This window comes from Salvelinus alpinus, chromosome 31 (assembly GCF_045679555.1).
Source record: "Salvelinus alpinus chromosome 31, SLU_Salpinus.1, whole genome shotgun sequence".
NCBI classification, from domain to species: domain Eukaryota; kingdom Metazoa; phylum Chordata; class Actinopteri; order Salmoniformes; family Salmonidae; genus Salvelinus; species Salvelinus alpinus.
Window position 1 is genome coordinate 20429401 of NC_092116.1, and position 21095 is coordinate 20450495.

At 39.9% G+C, this 21095-nt stretch overlaps 2 protein-coding genes across 3 annotated transcripts in view; one reads left to right on the forward strand and one right to left on the reverse strand.

The window, feature by feature from the left end:
* Positions 1 to 14510, forward strand: part of LOC139561089 (asialoglycoprotein receptor 1-like) — a 43676-nt gene extending 29166 nt beyond the window's left edge. Inside the window, exons 3-9 of one of the 2 annotated variants that reach the window (XM_071377931.1) lie at positions 3663 to 3809; positions 4092 to 4160; positions 4452 to 4514; positions 8137 to 8220; positions 10527 to 10708; positions 10995 to 11122; positions 11320 to 14510. In XM_071377931.1, the coding sequence (XP_071234032.1) occupies positions 3663 to 3809; positions 4092 to 4160; positions 4452 to 4514; positions 8137 to 8220; positions 10527 to 10708; positions 10995 to 11122; positions 11320 to 11512 (866 nt within the window). In that variant the 3' untranslated portion in view covers positions 11513 to 14510. The remainder of the gene's footprint in view (positions 1 to 3662; positions 3810 to 4091; positions 4161 to 4451; positions 4515 to 8136; positions 8221 to 10526; positions 10709 to 10994; positions 11123 to 11319) is intronic. The other variant, XM_071377932.1, reaches the window with a different exon arrangement.
* The window catches only part of LOC139561091 (mucin-1-like), a 154165-nt gene that overhangs the window by 68823 nt on the left and 64247 nt on the right, over positions 1 to 21095 (reverse strand). The gene's annotated exons all lie outside the window — the stretch shown is intronic.

A 21095-nucleotide genomic window follows, 5' to 3' on the forward strand; every position in this document is an offset into this window, starting at 1 on the left:
AAAGCTACACTTGTTGTGAATCCAGCCAATGTGTCAGATTTCAAAAAGGCTTTACGGCGAAAGCAAACAATGCTATTATCTGAGGATATTACCCCAGCAAACAAACACAGACAATCCTATTTCAACCCTCCAGGCGCGATACAAAACTCAGAAATAAAGATATAATTCATGCCTTACCTTTGACGAGCTTCTTCTGTTGGCACTCCAATATGTCCCATAAACATCACAAATGGTCCTTTTGTTCGATTAATTCCGTCGATATATATCCAAAATGTCCATTTGTTTGGCGCGTTTGATCCAGAAAAACACTGGTTCCAACTCGTGCAACGTGACTACAAAATATCTCATAAGTTACCTGTAAGCTTTGTCCAAACATTTCAAACTACTTTCCTAATACAACTTTAGGTATTTTTTTACATAAATAATCGATAAAATTTAAAACGGGATGATCTGTGTTCAATACCTGGAGGAAAACAAAGTGTAGCGAGCTTTCAGGTCACGCGCCTCTAACAAAGAGTACACTTCTCTCTACCCTCATTCTGAACAGTGCTACTTCTTCATTTCTCAAAGGAAAAACCTCAACTAATTTCTAAAGACTGTTGACATCCAGTGAAAGCGATAGGAACTGCAAGAAGGTCCCTTAGAAATCTGGATTCCCAATGAAAACCAATTGAAAAGAGAAAAAATCCTAATGGTTTGTCCTCGGGGTTTCGCCTGCCAAATAAGTTATGTTATGCTCACAGACATGATTCAAACAGTTTTAGAAACGTCAGAGTGTTTTCTATCCAAATCTACTAATTATATGTATATCTTAGCTTCTGGGCCTGAGTAGCAGGCAGTTTACTTTGGACACACTTTTCATCTGCACGTGAAAACACTGCCACCTATTCCAGAGAAGTTAAAGCATTAGACCTCTCACTAAAGGCATCAATCATACAAAAGTTATACTTAAATCCAAACTGGTTCTCTAGTAAATTGGCATCCTATGTTCAAGAATGGCCTTTTTCCCTTTATTCAGATTACACCTGCTCACTTTCGGTTGATTGAAAAGGAAATAATCTCCAAAATATAGTTATTTTTTAAACAAGCCTTAGAAAATTTCAGTTTAATCCACCTGAAAAGACAGAACAAATAATACAACAAATATTGTGGTTAAACTCAAATATACTAATTGATAAAAAAAACGTATTTTTCGAATATTTTTTTTAAAAAGGTATAATTTTAGTGAATGATATCATAAATAGGACTGGTGGAGTTATGTCACACATGCAGCTAACACAGACATATGTAAATGTCTACTCTACCCAAAATTACAACCAACTATTTGCAGCATTACCACAAAAATGGAAGAGGCAAGTAGAAGGGGAAAAACTAAGGAACTTATATTAAAGAACATAAATTATTAAAGAAAAGTGTGATAAATAAAAACATATACCAATTTGATTTAAGGACCAAAAAACTGTCAGCTGTGCCATATAAATTGCAAAATAGTTGGGAAGAGATTTTTGATGTACCCATTCCATGGCACATGATTTATGAATTGATACACAAAACAACGGGATTCAAAACTTCAAATTTTTCAATTTAAATTACTATACAAAATTCTTGCAACCAATAGAATGTTATATACAGTATATGGGGGATACAATCTTCCCAGCTCTGCAGATTCTGCTGTGAGGAGGCAGAGTCATTAGATCATTTATTTTGGTATTATCCATATGTAGCTCATTTTTGGTCACAGATCCAGGAATGGCTGAAGAATTGCAACATTTGCCTAGAACTAACGCTGCAGATAGCAATACTGGCGTGATTTGAAAAGCCATAGTCAATCAATCAATAATATAATGATTATTTTAGCAAAAATGTTTATTTTTAATTTACAATCTGTAGAAGCTATGAGAATAGAAAGGTTCAGTACTTTTGTCAAGCATCACAGCACAGTTAAAAAATATATGGCAAATAGAAATCCAAAATGGATGATGTTGAGAGATAGATGGGAGGGGTTGAATGGAGCTGAAGGGTAGGACTAATAACAAGATAACCAATGTAAAACATACAGGGTCTGTAAAATGTATATAGGTTCAGAAATGTTGTGAAATAGCACAGTCACAAATAGAATCAATCTATCAGAAATAGAGGAAGGACTAAAAACAAACCAAATGTACCTATTGTAAAATAGATTGTGTCTGTGAAATGTGTATAAGATGTAAAAACTGAAGGTAGAAGCCTAAGTGTTATTATTTAGTTTACTCCAATTGGGGGAAGGGTGGTAGGGTTTGCGGGGAATAATAAAGGTATTTTCTAAAAAAAAGTAGGTATGTTTATACAGTGAGGGAAAAAAGTATTTGATCCCCTGCTGATTTTGTACGTTTGCCCACTAACAAAGAAATGATCAGTCTATAATTTTAATGGTAGGTTTATTTGAACAGTGAGAGACAGAATAACAACAAAAAAATCCAGAAAAACGCATGTCAAAAATGTTATAAATTGATTTGCATTTTAATGAGGGAAATAAGTATTTGACCCCTCTGCAAAACATGACTTAGTACTTGGTGGCAAAACCCTTGTTGGCAATCACAGAGGTCAGACGTTTCTTGTAGATGGCCCCAGGTTTGCACACATCTCAGGAGGGATTTTGTCCCACTCCTCTTTGCAGATCTTCTCCAAGTCATTAAGGTTTCGAGGCTGACGTTTGGCAACTCGAACCTTCAGCTCCCTCCACAGATTTTCTATGGGATTAAGGTCTGGAGACTGGCTAGGCCACTCCAGGACCTTAATGTGCCTCTTCTTGAGCCACTCCTTTGTTGCCTTGGCCGTGTGTTTTGGGTCATTGTCATGCTGGAAAACCCATCTACGACCCATTTTCAATGCCCTGGCTGAGGGACGGAGGTTCTCACCCAAGATTTGACGGTACATGGCCCCGTCCATCGTCCCTTTGATGCGGTGAAGTTGTCCTGTCCCCTTAGCGAAAAAACACCCCCAAAGCATAATGTTTCCACCTCCATGTTTGACGGTGTTTTAGATTCCGTCTCTCACAGTTGAAGTGTACCTATGATAAAAATTACAGACCTCTACATGCTTTGTAAGTAGGAAAACCTGCAAAATCGGCAGTGTATCAAATTCTTGTTCTCCCCACTGTATGTGTATATTTATGCATATGTGTATGTATATGGGTATATATATTTACCAAAAAATATATATTTGGGATTGGAAATGATGCAGACAATTACATTGATGGAAGCAACAATCTTTCCACAATATTAAGCTGATCCACCCCTTGGAAAAAAACGGAAAAAAAACCTTACAGTACATTTTATGCTTCCACAGGAAGAGGGTACTAGGATAATAAACCCTTATTTCTCACTTCAGGGGATCTGACCTGACCTGACCTGACCTCAACCCCTACTTTGCCTAATCCACAGATGTCCATCTGCTTCCCCTATAGCAATCCTGTGATCTCCTCCCATCCACCCAACACATTCCAAAGCCATCTGTCTTTCTACAGAGACCCACTACCTCCTGACATAAAACCCAGTCGCTTTCACTCCTTATACACTATGCGTCTGATCTGATCATGTCTTTAATATCTCAATGTTCAAAGTTTACCCCGAATATAACAAACCTTTTGACCTTTTAACCTCTGAAACCCACTCCTTTTACAGGAAGGTACCCTGGCAATAGTGACCCCACTCCCCCAGTGGGGTCAAAGGCTACAATCCCTGATGGAGGGTCTGGGAGAGTTCCCATGGCGACCCTGGTGTGTCTCTGTGTTCTACTGCTGGGCCTGGCTATCACTCTGGGAGTCCTCTGTGAGTATGGAACCATTATACTGAACCCTGACCCTTGTACACTACTGAACCCTTTTACACTACTGAACCCTATTACACTACTGAACCCTTTTACACTACTGAACCGAGCTGGACTGGTTATGCATCCACCATAGTTGCTGGCCTCGAACTCTGCTGAAAATGACAATGTGCAAAGAAAATATCCATTCCAGCCCAGACCAGTACATTTCAGGTTGGTACGATAGTGACAAACACCAGAGAAAAACAACAACCCTCCATCTTGTCTCCTTGTCTCTGTTCCAGATGCTTCCAACATGACTAGTCTTCAAGCTGAAGGGGCTCGCTTTGCCCAGATGAAAGAGAATCTAACAGGTGAGAATATCAATGATCCAGAGATCTTCACCATGATCAACCCCTTATACAAATATTGCAGAGAATCCGTCATATAAATCATTAAGATGCAGTTTGCATATGGGGGAATGGCTCAGATTAAAATTCTGCAGTTCCACTGTAATAGATGAATAAAATATTGTTTAATTTTAATAGGACTATGGTTAGATAATAGGTCATTCTAGATTGGACAAGGTTTACTTACTTACTTTATGGTTAGATATGTAAATACATTCATGTTATTCCTCCATATTATTTGCTCTTTAATAACAGGGAAACTGCATGACCTGCAAGACAGCTATAAGAGACTACAGAATGAGACCCACATCATAACAGGTAGGTAGTCTAGAACAGGACTCAACTGAACTACAAGACAGCTATAAGAGACTACAGAATGAGACCCACATCATAACAGGTAGGTAGTCTAGAACAGGACTCAACTGAACTACAAGACAGCTATAAGAGACTACAGAATGAGACCCTCATCATAACAGGTAGGTAGTCTAGAACAGGACTCAACTGAACTACAAGACAGCTATAAGAGACTACAGAATGAGACCCTCATCATAACAGGTAGGTAGTCTAGAACAGGACTCAACTGAACTACAAGACAGCTATAAGAGACTACAGAATGAGACCCTCATCATAACAGGTAGGTAGTATAGAACAGGCCTCAACTGAACTACAAGACAGCTATAAGAGACTGCAGAATAAGACCCTCATCATAACAGGTAGGTAGTCTAGAACAGGACTCAACTGAACTACAAGACAGCTATAAGAGACTACAGAATGAGACCCTCATCATAACAGGTAGGTAGTCTAGAACAGGACTCAACTGAACTACAAGACAGCTATAAGAGACTACAGAATGAGACCCTCGTCATAACAGGTAGGTAGTCTAGAACAGGACTCAACTGAACTACAAGACAGCTATAAGAGACTACAGAATGAGACCCTCATCATAACAGGTAGGTAGTCTAGAACAGGACTCAACTGAACTACAAGACAGCTATAAGAGACTACAGAATGAGACCCTCATCATAACAGGTAGGTAGTCTAGAACAGGACTCAACTGAACTACAAGACAGCTATAAGAGACTACAGAATGAGACCCTCATCATAACAGGTAGGTAGTCTAGAACAGGACTCAACTGAACTACAAGACAGCTATAAGAGACTACAGAATGAGACCCTCATCATAACAGGTAGGTAGTATAGAACAGGACTCAACGGAACTACAAGACAGCTATAAGAGACTACAGAATGAGACCCTCATAATAACAGGTAGGTAGTCTAGAACAGGACTCAACTGAACTACAAGACAGCTATAAGAGACTACAGAATGAGACCCTCATCATAACAGGTAGGTTGTCTAGAACAGGACTCAACTGAACTACAAGACAGCTATAAGAGACTACAGAATGAGACCCTCATCATAACAGGTAGGTTGTCTAGAACAGGACTCAACTGAACTACAAGACAGCTATAAGAGACTACAGAATGAGACCCTCATCATAACAGGTAGGTAGTCTAGAACAGGACTCAACTGAACTACAAGACAGCTATAAGAGACTACAGAATGAGACCCTCATCATAACAGGTAGGTAGTCTAGAACAGGACTCAACTGAACTACAAGACAGCTATAAGAGTCTACAGAATGAGACCCTCATCATAACAGGTAGGTAGTATAGAACAGGACTCAACTGAACTACAAGACAGCTATAAGAGACTACAGAATGAGACCCTCATCATAACAGGTAGGTAGTCTAGAACAGGACTCAACTGAACTACAAGACAGCTATAAGAGACTACAGAATGAGACCCACATCATAACAGGTAGGTAGTCTAGAACAGGACTCAACTGAACTACAAGACAGCTTTAAGAGACTACAGAATAAGACCCTCATCATAACAGGTAGGTAGTCTAGAACAGGACTCAACTGAACTACAAGACAGTTATAAGAGACTACAGAATGAGACCCACATCATAACAGGTAGGTAGTCTTGAACAGGACTCAACTGAACTGGGACTGACTGGCTGCTGTTCTCCTATTCATATCAGAATAGTGTCATAACATATCTGCAATTATTGAAGTGCTTTGAAAGGCTGGTCATGACACACATCAACACCATCAACACCAACACCATCATCCCAGACAGCCTCGACCCACTCTAATTCTCATTAACTACAGATCCACAGATGACACAATCTCAAATGCACTTCACGCTGTCCTCTCCCACCTGAACAAGAGGTGAAATAACTAGGTGAAAATGCTATACATATACTATAGCTCAGAGTTCAACACCATAGTTCCCTCCAAGATCATCACCGAGCTAAGGACCCTGGGACTGAACACTTCCCTCTGCAACTAGATCCTTTACTTCCTGACAGGCCGGCCCCAGGTTCTGAGGTTAGGCAACAACACATTCGCAATGCTGCCTTTCAACACGAAGGCCCCTCAGGGGTGTGTGCTTAGTCCCCTCCTGTACTCCTTGTTCACCCACGACTGCGTGGCCATGCACGACTCCAACATCATCATCAAGTTTGCTAACGAAACGACAGTGGTAGGCCTGATCACAGACAGTGATGAGTCGGCAGGGAGGAGGTCAGAGACATAGCAGTGTGGTGCCAGGACAACAATCTCTCCCTCAACGTCTGTAAGACCATGGAGCTAATCGTGGACTATGGGAGAAAGAGGGGAGAGCTGTTGTGGAGTTGGTCGAGAGCTTCAAGTTCCTTGGCGTCCACATCACTAATGATTTAACATGGTCCACACACCCCCGCACAGTTGTGAGGATTGCAAGGCAGCGCCTCTTCCCCCTCATGAGCCTGAAAAGATTTTTCATGGGCCATCGGATCCTCAAAGTTCTACAGCTGCACCATCGAGAGCATCTTGACTTGCATCACCGCCTGGTATTGCAAATGCACCACCCTTGAACGCAAAGCGCTACAGAGGGTGGTGCGGACAGCCCAGTACATCGGACAGTCCAGAGCTCCCTGCCATCCAGGACCTTTATATCAGGCGGTGTCAGAGAATGGCCCAGGAAAATGCCAAAGACTCCTTGCACTGACCCTACGCACACTCACCAGACTATATATACAAACCATATACACACTCACTAGACTATATATACAATCATATACACACTCACTCACACATACTACATTGACACTCCTACACAAAACCCACACACATTCACATACGCTACATATGCACACACACACACAAACACACACACACACACACACACACACACACACACACACACACACACACACACACACACACACACACACACACACACACACACACTTGTATACTCATAATTTGCTACTGTTACTCTGTTCTTTATTTAACTCTTATTATGATCTATCCCGATGCCTAGTCACTTTACCCTGCCTTCCTATCTACCTAAAATACCTCTGCATATTGATCTGGTACTGGTACTCCCTGTATATTGCTCCATTCTTGTGTATTTTATTTTATTCCTCTTGTGCTACTATTTAAAAACTCTGCATTCCAGGGAAGGGTTCCTAAGCAAGCATTTCACAGTAAAGTCTACACCAGTTGTATTTGGCGCATGTGACAAATAACATTTGATTTGACATACTAATGTGAAGTGTTAAAGGAGAAGTTGAACCCAATTTAACTCAATCTTCTCATTTCAATAGAAATGTCCATGTTATCAAGATTAGGATTACATTTACACTGCAGTAGTATTGTTTCCCAAAAACATGTTGTTTGAATATTGTATATGCTATCATTGTACTGTATATGAGGAAGGACAGGGTTTTTTCTTGACCAGGAAAAAGTCCTGGCCCTAATGGAAACCTATTCATATGAGTGTGGTGAAGTGCCTTGGAAAGTAATTTTGTACTTTTGTAATTTTGTGCCTTGGAAAGTAATTATAGCCTTAATGCAACATAAATTTGATGTAAATCTCTTCTGTTCTTAGTCCAGGAAGAGCTGTTATCCTCAGGTCTTCGAGACTGTGAGGCTAACCTGACTAGCGTCAAAGATCTTCTGGCAACCATCCAAGGTCAGTTCAATCATTCCCATGTACTGTGGTTGTGACTAGATGGATTACAGCTACAGATGAGATTTACCCATAAAAATATGATTGTAATCATAGAATAGAATGAATCATGGATTCATGGAATACCATTAAACTACTGAAAGGGTTTCGAATGTTAAAGCCAGATTTTGAAGCCAGATGTGACTCAGAGTCAGACATAACTTTTTGTTGCTATGTGATGGCTAGCTAGAGGCTAGCTAGAAGTAGGAACACAATGTGCCAATCGCGGGTGGTCAATAGGTAGAGAGTTTTAATTGGAAAAGACCACATTCTGGATGCATTGGCATTTGGCGTGACAAATTGGCTTGGTTTTGTTGTATCTGTGCTCTGGCAATTAATTTTATACATTTAAGTGCTAATGTCCGGGAAGCCGGTGTTTGGAGGATATATTGGCACTGGTGTTGTTACGCCCGAGACAAATTCGAGGGCTAGCAAACTTTGCCAATATATCCTCCAAACATTGGCTTTGAGGGCATTATCACTTTTAAACAATGGGTTACCAACATATTCAAATAATGATTGACAGATTTTCATATTTTTTTTTATTTGAACTATTATTCATACTATTTCATCCTTCCACAAGATATAGTCTCGACACAAACCTAGGGTTTCTACCCAAGTCGGCTGGCCGTTCGTTATATCGCTTCGGTTGCTAGAAACACAACCCGGTCATTCAGTCGTTCAGTCTTTTTTTTCTGTATCTATGGATGTGACCCAGTCGTTCGTTCTAAATGTTCCATTGCCATACTGGCTGGCAACGTTCTTATCCCTTGCTTGCTAGCTAGCTAATTACGGCTAACTTACAGTCACGTCACAAAGTGCAGCCAGAATAACAGAATAAGTAGCTGCATTTGAATATGTTTAAGCTGTTTTCTAGAGACATTAATTTGGATACAATTAACAATTAAATAATTAGGCGTGATTTCACCTGGCATAGAAAATGTGCTCACTAGTCAGGACACTGTTGTTCAGAGGAGCTAGCCAATGACACAGCTAACACAGTCACTTCAAACTGAAGCTGGAAAGACTGCTAACTAGCTGCACTTTGTTTTGTTTGACCTTTTTTCAATTGACTTTTAAAAAAATATTTCAATAAAAATGATGCCAGCGGATTCATGATTTCGACTGGCTGAGAAACGCTGCCTGCCTGCCTGCCTGTCTGTCTCGTCCCGACTCTTTCATTACTTTGGGACAGCTGGAGATCGAATTTTAATATTGAAACAATGTTGCAAATGTTGGAGAGACAAACAGAAAGGTTTATACAAATCTCAGCTGTTGAAATCAACATTTTAGCCTAAAGGAAATGTGAGAAATGTGAGCAATGTCTCGATGATTTAGATAGTGGAGATCAAGTTTATCAATTGGTTGCCTGGGCTGATGAGACAGTGGATTGCGCAGTCAGATGGAACAGGGTAAATACTGTAGGTATTTTAACGTCATAGATTTAGCCAGTTTTAACTTGTTGAATAGACATCGGCTGGAATGTGGTTTTAACCAATCAGCATTCAGGATTAGACCCACCCGTTGTATAATGTAGTTTATTTCCTACAGTATCTCCACCAGAATGTGGGAAGCACGATTACATGATAGGATAGGATGTATATTATTACATACATTATACACTACTGTTTGTGTACCTAGATATTGATTTAACTAGCATTGTGAAGCAGCGTCTATGCATACCAGCAACAGTATACTGATATTTCATCTGAAAGAGAAAGAATTAATGGAATGGAATGGCATCAAACACATGGACCACGTGTTTGATGCCATTCCATTTACTCCGTTCCAGCCATTATTATGAGCCATCCTCCCCTCAGCAGCTTCCACTGCTTTTGACCAATCAGATCAGCTCTTTTGCTGATAATTGGGCAGAAGATCAGAAATGTGCTGCCTGTGTAAATACAGCCTGTGTGAAAGAGGGGATTCCAGTGGAATATGTGAACTCTGGGTTCATTTATTCACTTCTGTCTCTAAGGCCATGTTTATACAGGCGGCCCAATTCTGATATTTAGCTAAATTACTGTCAAAAGATCTGATTGCTCATAAATACCAATAATTGGGCAAAAGATAATAATTGGGCTGACTGTGTAAACGCAGTATGTTATTGATTCTCATTCCAGTTATCTCCTTTCTCTTTTGGTTAACTCTCCCTTAGCCCACACCTCTTGTGCTCTCTTAAAGGGGCACACACACATTTAACAAGAACATCACAGGATATAGAAGTGAAGTTATCACATTTCAATGATGTTATCGCTTCTCTCTTCTAGGCAATCCGAAGGAATGTAATGCTGTTACAAAACCATGTTCTCCTGGCTGGGAGTTCTACAATGGATCATGCTACTACTTCTCTAAAGGCAAACGGACCTGGGAACAGAGTCAGTACGCCTGCATCCACGATGGAGGACACCTGGTCATCATAGAGAGTCAGCAGGAGCAGGTAAGATTGGAGGTGCAGTAATGAATTGCTACATGACTCTCAAATAAAGTGCAGACTTCAGGTTAGGACACAGTATTGTGTGGTAAATAAGCCAAAAGATTAAGCAGACTTGCAAATATGGAGATTTACAGTTAGCTGGTGTTCTAAAGTGTTTCCATTCCCCTTTAAAATTTGAGTTAAAGATCCAGCTGTAGTTTTAATTATCTAGATCTAATATTTGAAAGATATTCTACTGGTGTGTCTCTCTCTGCATCATCTCAGTCTATTGTTTGACTAACATAAGTTGTCTCCTTCATAGGAGTTTATAATAGAAAAATTTGTGAGAAGCACTGATCTTGGTAACAGCCCCTGGATTGGACTGACAGACAAGAAGCAAGAGGGAGTGTGGGTCTGGATGGACAATACAACTCTAGATGACAGCATTAAGTAAGGACATACAACATAACACGTACAACACACGCACGCACACACACATCTACACACACAGTTGTATACTCAAGTACACTATAACAAAAACATTTTCGTAACCATAGAATAATAGTCTATATGGTTTTGCAAGCCATGTGTTTCCTTCTTTGGGGACATACAGTATGGAGTAATGGTTTCCCTCCTCCCTGTTCTAGGTTCTGGGACCAGAACACTGGATCAAAGAATCCTCCAGAACCAAATAACTGGACCCCAGGTGAAGACTGTGCCCGAATGGGTCAAAGCTGTTCCAGTCGAATCAAATGTTGGTTTGACTTTGCATGTGACGAACCATGTAGGAGAATCTGTGAGAGTCGTGCAGTCTGTGAGAGACGCGCAGCCACTTCATAGTGCTGCCAAATGGAATGTATTGAATTAGTAACCAGCACAAGGTACTGCATTGTTGGGCAGTATAAAGGGACAGTTTCCCAGACACAGATTAAACCTAGTCCTGGACTAAGAAGCATATTCAATAGAGATTCTCCATTCAAAGTGTTTCTTAGTCCAGGACTAGGGATTAATATGTGTCCAGGAAACCGACCCATAATGTCTAATTTGCATTAATAGAGAGTACTAGCTATACAATGAGTACACCAAACATTAGAGTTGCACCCTCTCCAAACCCCTCTTTTGCCCTCAGAACAGCCTCAAATGTGTCATGGCAAGCGTTCCACAGGGATGCTTGCCAATGTTGACTACAATGCTTCCCAAAGTTGTGTCAAGTTGGCTGGATGTCCTTAGGGTGGTGCACCACTGTTAATACACACAAGAAAAAAAAGAAAAAAAACAGCAGGTCCTGGCAGAGTTGTGCAGACTCAGGACAACTGAACTTAATTTTAAATTTAAACAGAAGTCTGTAATTTGCTTTCTAATGATCATGATCTTTTCCTCAAAGAAGTACATTAATTTATAATTGCTGAATTGAAAGCCATCCTCTCTTGGGGAATGCTGCTTTTTAGTTAGGTTTGCTACAGTATCCATTTTGTTTTCCGGATTGTTCTTATTTGCCTCAATTAAGTTAGAAAAATTGGATGATCGAGCAGCAGTGAGGGCTCTTCGATACTGCACGGTAGTGTCTTTCCAAGCTAGTCGGAAGACTTCCAGTTTGGTGTAGCGCCATATCCGTTCCAATTTTCTGGAAGCTTGCTTCAGAGCTCGGGCATTTTCTGTATACCAGGGAGCTAGATTCTTATGACAAATGTTTTTTGTTTTTAGGGGTGCGACTGCATCTAGGGTATTGCGCAAGGTTAAATTGAGTTCCTCAGTTAGGTGGTTAACTGATTTTTGTACTCTGATGTCCTTGGGTAGGTGGAGGGAGTCTGGAAGGGCATCTAGGAATCTTTTGGTTGTCCGAGAATTTATAGCACGGCTTTTGATGATCCTTGGTTGGGGTCTGAGCAGATTATTTGTTGCGATTGCAAACGTAATAAAATGGTGTTCCGATAGTCCAGGATTATGAGGAAAAACATTAAGATCCACAACATTTATTCCATGGGACAAAACTATGTCCAGAGTATGACTGTGGCAGTGAGTAGGTCCGGAGACATGTTGGACAAAACCCACTGAGTCGATGATGGCTCCGAAATCCTTTTGAAGTGGGTCTGTGGACTTTTCCATGTGAATATTAAAATCACCAAAAATTAGAATATTATCTGCTATGACTACAATGTCCGATAGGAATTCAGGGAACTCAGTGAGGAACGCTGTATATGGCCCAGGAGGCCTGTAAACAGTAGCTATAAAAAGTGATTGAGTAGGCTGCATAGATTTCATGACTAGAAGATCAAAAGACAAAAATTTCGTTTTTTTTTTGTAAATTGAAATTTGCTATTGTAAATGTTAGCAACACCTCCTGCCTTGGAAGTGAGGGATCTAACATTAAGTAGCTCTATTTTGAGATGTGAGATATCACAATATCTTTCAATAATGACAGGAATGGAGGAGGTCTTTATTCCAGTGAGATTGCTAAGGTGAACACCGCCATGTTTAGTTTTGCCCAACCTAGATCGAGGCACAGACACAGTCTCAATGGGGACAGCTGAGCTGACAGAGAATCCTGATACAGTGTGCACTGACCTCCATCACAGACAGAAAACATCCAGCCTGAACAATTCACTGCGATGGTACAAAGTCCTGTACTTGTAGTATATTTATTTAACCTTTATTTAACTAGGCAAGTCAGTTAAGAACAAATTCTTATTTACATTGACGGCCTAGGAACAGTGGGTTAACTGCCTTGTTCAGGGGCAGAACGACAGATTTTTACCTTGTCAGCATGGGGATTTGATCTAGCAACCTTTCAGTTACTGACCCAACACTGTAACCACTAGGCTACCTGCCGTCACGTGCATGTCTGGTCACGTGCATGGCTGGAATAGGGACAACTTCTACAATAACCAATACAGTTCAGAAATATACATTTTACATGCATGACTGTCGAAGACACTTTAAAGGAGAATAGCTTTTCCAAGCAAAGCAGAAATATATAGCGGACTACTGTACCATAACACAAAAAAATCACTAATCTCACCCAACATCTTAAGTTTGTATGAAGACGTTGAATCTGTCAAATCTATTCTCTTTGCATTCGCAATGTAAATTCCACTGTCAGTGTATGTCAGATTGTTAATGCACAGTGTGTGGTTCACTGGGTTATAATCTACCTTCTCCTTGTATTTAGGAGAGATGTCTTTATCATCCACTATTACATCCTTTTGGAACTTCCATGTAATTCCTTTTAGTTGATCAGGGGGTTCTGCAACAGTCAGACACACTGAACCTCCCTTCAACCCATACTGGTCTATTGGAGGATCATCAGCCCAGGTCCCTAAAGAGAGAAGAAGAGGTTCACCGGGCGCAGAGTTTGCACCTGTTTATTCAGATAGGGATAATCTTAATAAGTGTTAAATCTAGAAAAACATGTTTTTACTGACTTACAGTTAATTTAAGGAAAACAGTCAATTGAAATACATTTTATTACAGACAGAAATAGTCCTCAGCACCGGATGTGGAGGTCTTGGGCTGCGGTTGTGAGGCCGTTTGGACGTGCAGCCAAATTATCTAAAACAATGTTGGAGGTGGCATATGGTAGAGAAATGAACATTAAATTATCTGGCTACAGCTCAGGTGGACATTCCTGCAGGACATTCCTACTCCCTCAAAACTTAAGTAATCTATCGCATTGTGTTGTGACAAAACTGTAATGATCATGCTGTTTAATCAGCTTCTTGATATGCCACACCTGTCAAGTGGATGGATTATCTTGGCAAAGGAGAAATGCTCACTAACAGGGATGTAAACAAATTTGTGCACAGAATTTGAGAGAAATAAACTTTTTGTTCATATGGAACATTTCTGCAATCTTTTATTTCAGGACCAACACTTTACATGTTGCATTTTTATTTTTGTTCAGCATAAAAGCTTTCCACAATGCAATTCTCACATTACTTTTAATATGATTGTCTTCTCATTTGTATTTTTGATGCTGAAGTGTTGAGCTATGATGAGGATGATGTGTTGTATGATGCGGCTAATCAGCTTGATACAATCAATTCTGAGGTAGAGCCTATACTTATTGAAGATAGCATCAGTGAGGACATGCATCACGATATAGATCTTCAAGATAGGTTTCTCACAGCCTTTTACAGGGCTCTAAAAGCCAGAAAAGTCCAGCTACACACACGTATGGTTGCTTTACTAAGACGTCAGTACAGCCAAGATCTATCCTTCTGGAAGAAAACCATGCCACGCTTGATCAGCATCAATCTGATTAAACAAATGATAAAAGCCGTATGTAACATGAATACTTCTAGAATACCCCCAGAACTGATCTCCTTAATTAACCTAATTAACGAGAGGGGCCCAACCCCCACACATACATTCACAACTACTATAGCGCCTACATGTAATCACACATTATCACCGGTACCCCCAGAACTGATCTCCTTAATTAACCTAATTAACGAGAGGGGCCCAACCCCCACACATACATTCACAACTACTATAACTCCTACACATAATCACACATTATCACCGGTACCCCCAGAACTGATCTCCTTAATTAACCTAATGAACGAGCTAACCCCTCTTTCAACAACACCCCCCACACATAAACATGTCTGTGTTTTGTACCGCAAAAAATTTAACAATACAGAGATTCGTCAGTTATTTTAATTTCACATGTATGAATCAGAGCCATGATTATGCATCTTTTTATGTGATGATTTTGGATACTCTAGGAGAACTTTTAGAACGGCCTACAGATTTTGCCACAACTCATGATGTCTTACAGCTTGAAATATGTGGTGATAGTATGCAAAACACAGTATCTCTTGTTTTACCAAATGGTGAAGCAGATCTTGAACAATTTACAGCCCTGTTGGAACGTCTTGTTCAATCAAATTTATCCATCATAGCTGATAGGACCTCAGAACTTGTACAAATAGTCTGCCAACCCCTAGGCGGAGGTGGTCAAAGAAAGAAACTTGATCGTCTCATGCAATCAGAAATTATAAAAAGTAAGCAGGCCTATCTCATAAACATTTACAATCCTGGTAATCAGTTATGTTTTGCAAAAGGTCTATAACATTTACTCAATCCTGTATGTACTGATCTAGACGTTTTACAAAAGGCTAGTGACCTCCAAAAGGCTGTAGATCTATGTATACATGAGCCAGTGGCTTTCTCTGACATAGTCAAATTTGAAAATTTTCTGAATATTGATGCAATATTGTGATTTTGTACCATAGTAGAGGTAATTCAGCTTTCTTGAAATTCCAGAAGAACCCTCAACCTCATATTCTGTACTTGTATGTGCAAAACAACCATTTTTATGGTATTACCAACATCAGAGCTTTCTTAGGAACACCATATGAGTTTCATGTCATTCAGGCTGCACCCCACAGGGACACTCTTGTCGTTATAACTGTTCAGTGTGTCAGGATGAAAAATGTCCGATGCAGCCGTTACACCATGTGAGGATTGTCATCGTACATGTCGTTCCTCCTACTGCTATGTAAAAAATGTCCAAAATGTCCAAACTTTAAAAATAGACAATCCCCAACATGTGGAATCCTACACCTTAATTTAACTAGGCAAGTCAGTTAAGAACAAATTCTTACTTTCAATGATGGCCTAGGAACAGTGGGTTAACTGCCTTGTTCAGGGGCAGAACAACAGATTTTTACCTTGGGGATTCAATCTAGCAACCTTTCAATTACTGACCCAACACTCTAACCACTAGGCTACCTGCCACCCCAAATGTAAAGGGCATTTGAAAAGCAGACACAGAAGTGGTTCAAGAAGTGGAACATGAGTGCTACATTCAACCATTGGCTGAAGATGAACATTCAGAGAAATATGTGTTTTATGACTTCGAGAGAAATCAGAAATCAGGGGTTCATCTGCCTGTTTTCGTATCTACGATGACTTTCAAGGGTGAAAAGTGGTCGGCAGAGGGCCCTAATTGTGCACTACTCTTTCTAAAACATTTCAGAAAACCCCAGTACAAAAACTTCACTTTTTTACCTCACAATTCTAGAGCCTATGATTCCTTTCTTCTTTTGAACCCCATGATACAACAAGGCGTTGCACCCAGTGTCATAGCCCAAGGTAGTGAAATCTTGTGTTTTGTAGACCCCGCCTTCAACCAGAGATACATTGACAGTTGAAGTTTCTTCACATCTGAGGATAATCTACATTATATTGGATGATATCCCAGGCCCGAAATGTACGGGTGTGATCAAATGTCTCCCAAAGAGAGAGAGAGATTCATGACTTGGTATTTGACTGTACTTCATAATACCTTTGATTTCCATAAAGAGATGGAATTATACTGTGACAATGATGTGGTTATACTGCGTGACGGATGCCTCAGATTCAGAGAAGAGGTAATCAAAGATGCCTACATTGACCCTTTGAGTTGTACAACTATTGCATTAGCATGTATGAAAACCTATCATAAACACTTTTTGCCTCCAGTATCTATAGCCATTCCATCGCCTGACAACTACCGCCGACAATTCAAGTCATACCTAGTTGGGGCTACCCCTAAAGAACGTAAGACCATCTTGGGTCATTGTTCTTTAGATCTCATATTATCACTATGTGAGATTACTTTGAATCTTCTCAAAGGACGCATTCCACTCACCCTGACCCAATTAACAAAATTAAAGAGACAAATGACTGCAATCAAACTCTTTGCCAATAAAAGGGCCAGTCTTCAAAAGAAAAGACATACCATACAACAGTCTGGGGGTTTTCTTCTACCTTTACTAAGTATAGCCGTGCCCTTCATCACCAGCCTTATTGCTGCCAGGCGTGGGCGTTGAACACGGAGTGTGATGGCCAATAAAATGTACTTAGTGCCTCAACAAGAGTTGGATAGACTTATACAACAATAACAGGGTCCTGAAAATATCAGACAAATAGCGGGAAATTATTTAGATGTGGCCATGAAGGATATTTTGAACAGAAAAGGATTGAATCCCTATGAAAAGGTCCAAAAATACACAAACCTCTTGCAAATGTATTTGGCCTTGGTTAAACAAGGTGAGAGAGAGACCAACCATTTATCGCTTTCCCTACCAGAACCCTTAAAGGATGAAGAGCATAGAGAGAGCCCTGCCCCTGTAATGACTGGATGGAGATCTTATCGTTTGAAGATCAAATGCATGTTGAAGATAATATTATGCATGACATGTTGACACATGCTCCAGCATGTAACAGGATTTTTAGATACATTATGAACAAAATAAAAGACTCAAAGGGTGCCGCTACTTGGAATGACAAAGGAGAGTTTATCTTTCAGGGGGATGTTGTCAAGGGTTCTCATATGATGGACTTGCTTAAACCTCTTGAGTGTAGTATTTTGATGTTTGGATGAAAATCGTACCCAAATTTAACTGCCTATTTCTCAGGCCCAGAATCTAGAATATGCATATAATTGTCAGATTAGGATAGAAAACACTCTAAAGTTTCCAAAACTGTCAAAATATTGTCTGTGAGTATAACAGAACTGATATTGCAGGCGAAAACCTGAGGAAAATCCAACCCGGACGTGTTGTTTTTCCTGAAAGCTCTCTGTTCCATAGCCTGCCTTCGCTCCATTTAAAGGGATATCAACCAGATTCCTTTTCATATGGCTTCCCCATGGTGTGAACAGTCTTTAGACATAGTTTCAGGCTTTTACTTTGAAAAATGAGCGAGAAAGATCACATCGCGTCATTGTATGGCTGGGTGACAGTAGCGTTTTGTATGCGCAACAGCTTGGAGCATCCATTTTCTCTCTCTCTCTGGAGAAGCTACATTCCCGGTTGATATATTATCGATTATATATTGTAAAAACAACCTGAGGATTGATTATAAAAAACGTTTGACATGTTTCTACGAACATTACGGATACTATTTGAAATTTTCGTCTGCGATGTCGTGACCGGTATGCCTGTTGATTTCTGAACATAACGCGCTAACCAAATGGAGGTATTTTGGATATAAAAAGAATGTTTATGGAACAAAAGGAACATTTATTGTGTAACTGGGAGTCTCGTGAGTGCAAACATCCGAAGATCATCAAAGGTAAGCGATTTAATTTATTGCTTTTCTGACTTTCGTGACCAAACCGCTGCTAGCGGTTTGTAATATTTTGCCAACTGAGAGAGATGTGCTTACATATGCTTTCGCCGAAAAGCTTTATTGAAATCTGACACGCCAGGTGGATTAACAACAAGCTAAGCTTTGTTTTGCTATATTGCACTTGTGATTTCATGAAAATGTAATATTGTTAGTGATTTAATTTGAATTTGGCGCTCTGCAATTCAGCGGTGGTTGACGAAAATGATCCCGCTAACGGGATGGGTGCATCAAGAAGTTAAAAGTATCACTTCATCCCACAAGATTGCTGATGACAGAAGACCTCCTCGGTGGCGTCAGTTTCTTAAAGGCCAGGCAATCCTCAACATTCCACTCTCGGGTGTACCGAACTATAAGCTTCGCCAACAGATTCAAACTTTAAAACAATACCCTTCAAAGAGCTACAGCACTCCTAAAGATGTTCTTGGAACCCCTCCCCCTTTTGAATGGGTTAATGATAACACATTTATGGATGAGTCCTCCCCCCTGAACGGACGGGCCTAAGCCTTTTACCCGGATATCTATTTTTTGGTCTTCGAGACAACAGCATTTGACCCGAGCCTTCTTGATGCTCAGGATCTGATGAGGCACGTCTAGTCATCGCATTAGCCACCACCCCACTTACTATATTTTGGCTGCTGATTTTAAATGTGGTTTGGCTATGCTAATGCCTCTCTTCATAAATGGTATAACCATCCTAAAGAGGTTACGAAATATACCACCTATCCCCGAACCATACATGGTAGGGGTTCCATGATAACTGGGTAATCCATTACCCACTTGATCAACATAGTGTAATACATATCGGTAAGGATCAAGATGGTGGTTGTGTACCATAACCATTGTAATGTATTTTTATTTTTTATTATGTTTATATAAATATATATAATATATTTATAATTATAATAATATATTAGATATGTAGAGAAGATTTGACAGGTCTAAAGTGGAGTTTTAAAATCACTTTACCTTAAGTAAAATCTATATTTTCGTGCGGATCCGTTTTAAGCTCAACCTGAATGTTTTCAATATATTTCTTGCTTACGGGTACATAGTGTGGCTTGTCATAGTTAACAGTGACTACATCACCATCCTTTCCATCTATATGAACTGTTCTCAGGAGGGGTACATAACTGTCTCCTACCCTTTGATAGGATATGATGTCGGTATACACAAACATGTTGTAAAACCCTGCATGTATATCCTCAGGGAGTGGGAATAATTTATCTTTCACATACACCCATTTATTGGGCTTCATCCCCAACATGTAGGCTAAATTACCACTGGTTTGTATAGCTACCTCATCATCCCCTGTGATTTGTACACGTTTCTGAATAGGGTTGTAGTTCAATAGTATTTTCATTTGGTTCAGGGGTAGGAGCCTGTTCAACTCAAAGATGATCCTCTCTGCAGTTCTATAGAATCCTTTTTTAAGCTTCATATGTATAGGGGGTTCAGATATCATTTTAAAATAAAAATCACAATCCTTATCCTTGAATTTATACCAACTCTGTGGGTATGTAATCTCTCTGAGACCTACTTCCCAGGCCTCTGATTACTGTATAGGTTTTGGAAAATTGGTTACATAATTCAAACTTTTAATATTCCTATATATATCTGCAGACGCATTACTGGGGAGAGTCAGGTAAAATCCACTGTGCTCCATGATGCACTACAGTTTACACTCGAATGGAGGTGTTTTTATCCAGCATGAGGGTTTAAGTTCACACCGATGGCCTCCACCACCTCTTCCTCTAATACCCAACTGTTGAACTTTTGTGGCCAGTTTTTCCAACAGACCAACATCCATGTTTAACCCTTTTCTCTCTTTTGATCCAGAATCTCCTCCACGTGAAAGACTTTGTCTTTACCCATCTTTACCTTCTGGAGTTCCTTCTCATAAAAGGAACCCTCTATAAGCTGCTCATCGTAATTTTTTAACTTATAGACAGGAGGTGTACGTGGTAAACATTCAGTAATGGTGAACAGCTCATCACCCTAACCTTGTTCATATTTTTTTGTCGAAAACACCCCTCAGCTTAGATATACGTACCAAGTCACCCACTATGAATTTAAAATCAATTATTTGCTTACGGCGAAGGGGAAACAAACCTTACAGATTATTTAAGAAAAGAAAGAATTTGAAAATAGTTTTCAGAAGAGACCTCAGATGGTTTCATACGGATACTCGTGGTAGCTGTAATTATAACCCTTTACTAAATCTTGAAATATATCCACATATCGTAAAAATCCAAATAACTTCACAGATCTTCATTGTAAAACCTTTTATGGCTGCCATCCTGCT